Source organism: Myotis brandtii, unplaced genomic scaffold (genome assembly GCF_000412655.1).
Source record: "Myotis brandtii unplaced genomic scaffold, ASM41265v1 scaffold596, whole genome shotgun sequence".
NCBI lineage: Eukaryota > Metazoa > Chordata > Mammalia > Chiroptera > Vespertilionidae > Myotis > Myotis brandtii.
In genome coordinates, this window is record NW_005370250.1 from 577909 (window position 1) to 583908 (window position 6000).

At 37.5% G+C, this 6000-nt stretch overlaps 1 protein-coding gene across 1 annotated transcript in view; it reads right to left on the reverse strand.

The window, feature by feature from the left end:
• SPRED1 (sprouty-related, EVH1 domain containing 1) overlaps positions 1 to 5994 on the reverse strand; it is a 120549-nt gene extending 114555 nt beyond the window's left edge. Inside the window, exon 1 of the mRNA XM_005879350.2 lies at positions 5873 to 5994. Within this exon, the coding sequence (XP_005879412.1) occupies positions 5873 to 5904 (32 nt within the window). The 5' untranslated portion in view covers positions 5905 to 5994. The remainder of the gene's footprint in view (positions 1 to 5872) is intronic.
• Between the last annotated feature and the right edge of the window lie 6 nt (positions 5995 to 6000).

Sequence of the window (6000 nt, forward strand, 5' to 3'; positions counted from 1 at the left end):
AAGCCGCCTAGTTTGTGATACTTTACTATGACAGCCCTAGGGAACTAATACAATTGCTGTCACAAGTACTTCTAATTCTGCTATGATTTGTTGGTATTTCCTTCAACCATGAATGTAAACAAGGTTCGGTTAGAGATTGGTAGTCTGAATTCTAAGAACTCGATGTCTCAAGCAATTTAACACCTTAGTCTAAGAGCCATTACTAATGAACTATATTTTAACAAAAATAATAAACTATGTTTAACACGTTAAGCACCCAGTCACCAGTGACTGACACTATACTTTCCGTCCGGAAGACAAAACAGGCTGGGCACTTAACGTGTTAAACAAAAATACATCCTTTTCTTTTTCTTTTCTTTTTCTTTTTTCATTTAAAACTACTCTGTTTGCCACAAAAATCAACATGTTAGGAGTTTGTAATGACAATAGTTCGGGACTCTAAAATGAGATGCTGCTATGACGCAAATTTGTCATAAACAGCAAACTAAATCTGAATATTAAAAAATAAGGCCCTGGCAGGATAGCTCAGTTGGTTAGTGCACAACACTGTCCCTGTACACCATGGTTGCAAGTTCAATCTCAGGTTAGGGCACAAACAAGAAGCAACCAATGAATGCATCAGTAAGTGGAACAATAAAGCGATGTCTCTTTCTCTCAAACGTATGTGTGTGTGTGTGTGTGTGTGTGTGTGTGTGTGTGTGTGTGTCTGTCTATAAGTCAGCTATCCTCTGGCACTTTCCACTGAAGACTGAAGAAACGACCGGTCAACCGGTCGCTATGACACACACTGACCACCAGAGGGCAGACACTCAACGCAGAAGCTGCCCCCTGGTGGTCAGTGCGCTCCCACAGCCAAGCTCCTGCGGCTGGCCAACCTCTTGCAGTCCCTCCCCTGCTTCCCCGCCAGCTGGCCCACCGTGATCGGGACTGGGTGAGACGGACCCCAATCGGCCCGATCGCCAGCCAGGCCGAGGGACCCCACCCCCCACCTGTGCACGAATTCGTGCACTGGGCCTCTAGTCAGTCAATAAAAAAATAAAAAAATAAAAAATTTCATTATCTGCATTAGCTCCTTAAATGAATTAAATTACCTCTTAGTATTAAATTAACACGATTTGTATGAAAAAGCAAATGAAAAGACTTAATTTGTTGGCACCTCTTGGACAATTAAAACACAAGGGTTGGTACCTTGTTAGTACAAGTCTTCCTTTTAGAAATACTCAAGTTGGTATTTAAACCCAATAGCCTTAAAAGGAGGCTTAAAAAGGGCATTAAAAAGTTCTCCATCTGTGATGTATATATATTATCAAAGACACAGGGTTATTAAAAGCCCAAAATAAAATCTTAAAAGATTCTGAACATACTAATTGTTTCCAAAATTTTTATCTTGGTTCATCAAAATTCATGCTTTTAATTCATCACCCTACCAGCTCTCTACTAGAAGTCTTTCTTTCATTTGCTTCAATATTTCACAAACAACATAATAAAATTAATTAACAAATTTGTACGTTACAAGGCTAGTGACTTGCAGTATTTCTACCACCATATTACTTTAGGGTGATTTAGCACAGGAAGGGGCCATAATAATGCTCAGTTCAAATACCTTGATTTACAAGTGAGCAAACTGAGGCCCACAGAAGCTGTCACTTGCCCAGAATCACAGAAAAAATTAGTGACAGTTAGGACAGCATTGCATCACCCAGTTCCAAGTCCAATGTTCTTTACACTATACCCTACTACATAAAGGTTGGTAATGGTTAAATAAATAATCTGCAGATGACTTTTGTATGATCACATACATTGTAATTTTATTTATTTTATTATATAGTATTTTGTTTTAGTCCAGTTGTCCAAAAACAACCTCACAAGTTTTTTGTTTTTTCAAATATCAATTTTATTTTACCATCCAGCACCTTTTAAAAATAGGCACAAGATCTCATTTCCTCATTCAATTTGGCAAAAATTGCCCTAGCCAGGTGGCCCAGGTGGTTGGAGAAATGTCCCATATAGCAGGTTAGATTCCCAGTCAGGGCACATACCTAGGTTGCTGGCTGGGTCCAGGTGGGTATGAGAGGCAACCAATGTATGTTTCTCTCTCACATCTTTCTCTCTCTTTCTTTTTTTTTCTTTCTCTCTCTTTCTCTTTCTCTTTCTCTCTCTCTCTCTCTCTCAAAATCAATAAAAAAATATCCTTAGGTGAGAATTTTTTTTTTTAATGGCAAAAATTTATTTCTAAGAGAACTGGACAGACATTTCAAGGTATAAGCACTCTGATACACTGAGTTATTCTTTTCTAGAGGGCAATTTGGCAGGAATAAAAAAATTTTTAACTTACATCTTTTAACCCCATTCCTAGACTATCTCAAGGAAAAAGTAATATATTTGGATACAGACAGAATTCAGGATCAAAAGCAGCACTGTTTAGAAATATCCAAAAATAGTAGACTGATTTAAACTAATGTATGTTACATACTGAATATAATGTAGCCATTAAAATTATATTCTAGAATATAATGACACAGGAAAATATTCACAATATATTAAGTTATAATAGTATCCACTACGCAATTCCATTTCTGCTGAAAATAGATGTATATACATAAATTATATAATACATGAGTAAAGCATTTATCACAGTTCTTGGAACATGGTAAAAAAAATCCAGTAAGTGAATATGCTTTATGCATATCATAGGAAAAGTGTGTTTATATATAAAATATTAAGACATTATATTTGTAGTAGAATTGCAAATACATTATTATTTTTTCACTTTCAAGACCATTTTGTACATTATCTGAAATAAACTAATACTCCTGCATGGAACGAATTATTTTTTTAAACTGCACTTTTAACTCAGTTCCAGTTCCTACTAAAGTTGAAGAAAAGTAGAATTTTACCAACCCTTCCCAAAATCTGATATTGCATAAGACAAAGTCTTACACATAGTAGATCCTTCACTAATTCTTAATTCAATATATATCCACAATCAACCTGAGAGCTAACTATCTCTCTATACATAACTCTTATTTCAAATAATAAAGCACATAATAGAGGATTTCAACATGAGGCCGCAAAGGCCATACTGTATTTTACTACAATGGCTAGAAAAGATTAAGGTTTCTCAAGATATTGGTGATTTTCACTTTTTTTCTACACTTGATCTTAGCCGAAAGGCCTAGAAACGATTACTTTTTTTTTTCTAATGGTTGAAATTAGGTGTAAAAACATTCCAGTGTTAAAAATAATCTCTACTGTAATTAAATTCCTGTTAATTGAGACTGAAAAAAACTGAGGAAAGAAAAAATATACATAAGGATTTTATAAATAAATTCCACATTACAAGGCAGTTTTAAACTATGTTAAACCTTCAAGGGCATCGGCCATTACATATTTCTTGTATCTTCATAATATATATATGGTTAAATAATAAGTTGCCATTTCAAAACATTACTTTATATATTAAAGATGAGATAAATAAATTACCAGAATAAAAGCTACGTTCCAAACAAGTTTACTGTGGTTTATCTAATGCACAGTGTTGGCCCTAATAAAACTGATTACCGGATGAACACATCACTTTTTAATATTAAAAAAAAAAAATGTTAAGTAAAATCCCAAGAGCTTGTTCCCATGAAGAGTTAAGATCTAATAGCAAAATATTATATGCTAAAATATTAATTTTGTCCTACAAAAACTAGCTTAACAAACCCCCTAGGGGAATAATATTAATAAAGCAGGATATATCTGTGAAAACAGAATTCCAAAAATATGGGTGAGTGAGGTTATTTCCAAATTGTCCCACATTAAGTACATTTAAAATTTAAGAGAGAGAGAGAGAGAGGAGCAACCTTCTCAGTAAAAATTGCCATTTTGTGTTTCAAATATCAACATCTTTGGGATTAAACCACTGGGAATATTTACTCATTTTTCGTGTAACAGCAAAATCATCCACTGACATCACTACACCAAAAACTTGCTCTGAATTTGTTCATGGCAAGTATTACAGAAAGAGACATTTAGAAACTATTATACACGTGTGTCAATCCACATCCCCTCATTTGCTTTTCTATTAGCTGAGGTATTAAATATTTCACTTTAAATATGGTAATTAGTCTTTTCCTATCCCTAAAATGAACTTGACATGTTGATCCAAGCTTTCTGAAGAGACACAAAAAATATCGTCATTCTGTTCAGAATTTCCAGCAGTTATTCTCCTAACTAGGCGTTATCTGAGATACAGTACTTCTTGATCTCGCTCAAAGTAGGTCTAATCTGCGGAAGGCAGTGAGACAGTGTACTGCACTGTGAATGGACAGCCAGGTATTTTATGAATGGAGGCGATCACGTGATCCCAGCACCTCCCCGAACTGATATTTCCCACATAACTGTGTCAACATTCTGAGAACAGGGGTAGTTGTTTGTGTGTGCGTATGTTTTAGCATTTAACCTAAAACTTCGAATTTTCCTTACTTTCTAAACTCAAAAATCTACGTGAAGACAATCAAGCTTCGAATTTTTTTCTTGGGAAATCCTTTCAAGATGTCCAAGGTGATGGATGTTTAATTATTTTTTTATGAATGAAGAGTGTGCTATGCAAATGAGGGCGATTCACAAAAAAAAAGAGAGAACATGGCGGCCACTTCTGCTTCCCGACAGCACTGACACTGCAGCAATCTACCTTCTCCCACACCCGCTCATCGGAAGAGTGTGCTGGGGGGAGGGAGGGGAAGGAAAAACGCTGCTTGGCATTTCTCAAGCTATTTTATGTTAAACAGGCCTAGGCTTTGGACTTTTATTAAAGTTCTCTCAAAAGAGGTCTGACTCGAGGAATGCACTTTATTTAAAGGAATGCATCCTAGGACTAGCCGTAACTCACTTAACTCTTTCCAACCCTCAAAAGATAAACAAAACTTGAATTACAAGAAAACGGAAGCTAATATCCTGCATGAAATTAAATCCAGTCTCAACAGAAAACTGTCAGCGTACCAATACTTCTCCAAGCAGCTGTTACGTTAAAGCAAAATATTGTAAAAGGCAAAGTATTTCGCTTGAAAAACAGAAGGACAGCCCACATAAATAAAAACTTTAACCAGGCTGCTCTAGAAGTTCATCAATGAAGTCATCAACATATTCAGCAATGTAAGTAGTGTTAAACCAACGTAAAAGGTGTATTTTAACATAGCTGAAGAACAAAAAATTAGCATTCGAAATTCTTCTATGCACCTGATAAACACATGTCCAAGGTTCGCAAAGGCAAAATAGAATGGTTCAACAGCTCCCACACTCCAGGCGTCCATAATCCCATTAAATTCTAAACATGTCCCCCTGGCCCCATTTTTTACAAGAATCTTACAGGTCATAAGTTTAAAAAAGGAGGGGAGGGGGCAGAGGCTTAATCTGTATTTAAGAGTCACTGACTCATCGAATTAAGATTCAAGAGCAGTTTGCTGCAGGAGGTGCTCCCACACATTCGTTTCCAAGTGAAATAGCTATAAAGGAAACAGGATGGATATTCGGGATATGTTGATTGGCACGCTCCCGTGAAAAAGGACAGGCCAAAGGTCTTCCAGGCAAAGGGGTCATTTCTACCCTGCCTGCATCCATCCACCCACACCACTCGATCTCCCGGACATAAAACTGCCATCCAACCCCAACCCTCAATACCCTTCCCCAGAAGGAAGCAACTAAATGGGGGTGGGGGAGTGAGAGCTGCCATGAAATTAAATGGCTAAAGAAATCAAATATTATCTGCAGAACAAGATGCACCGAACTCTCCAGGGCTGCAAGCTTTCGGGCACCCAAGTCTTGGAGGGGTGTGGGGGGCGGCGGAGGAAGGGTAGGGGGTAGTAATCAAGATCAATGAGGCGCTTACTCGTTGTCAGAAGTCGCCGTCTCCTCGCTCATCTTTCCCTCACCGTGATCCGATCTGGAGATGGAGGCGCAACAGCAGGAGGAGCAGCAGGAGCACCGAGGGACCGGAGGCAGCGACGGCCGGGGGGG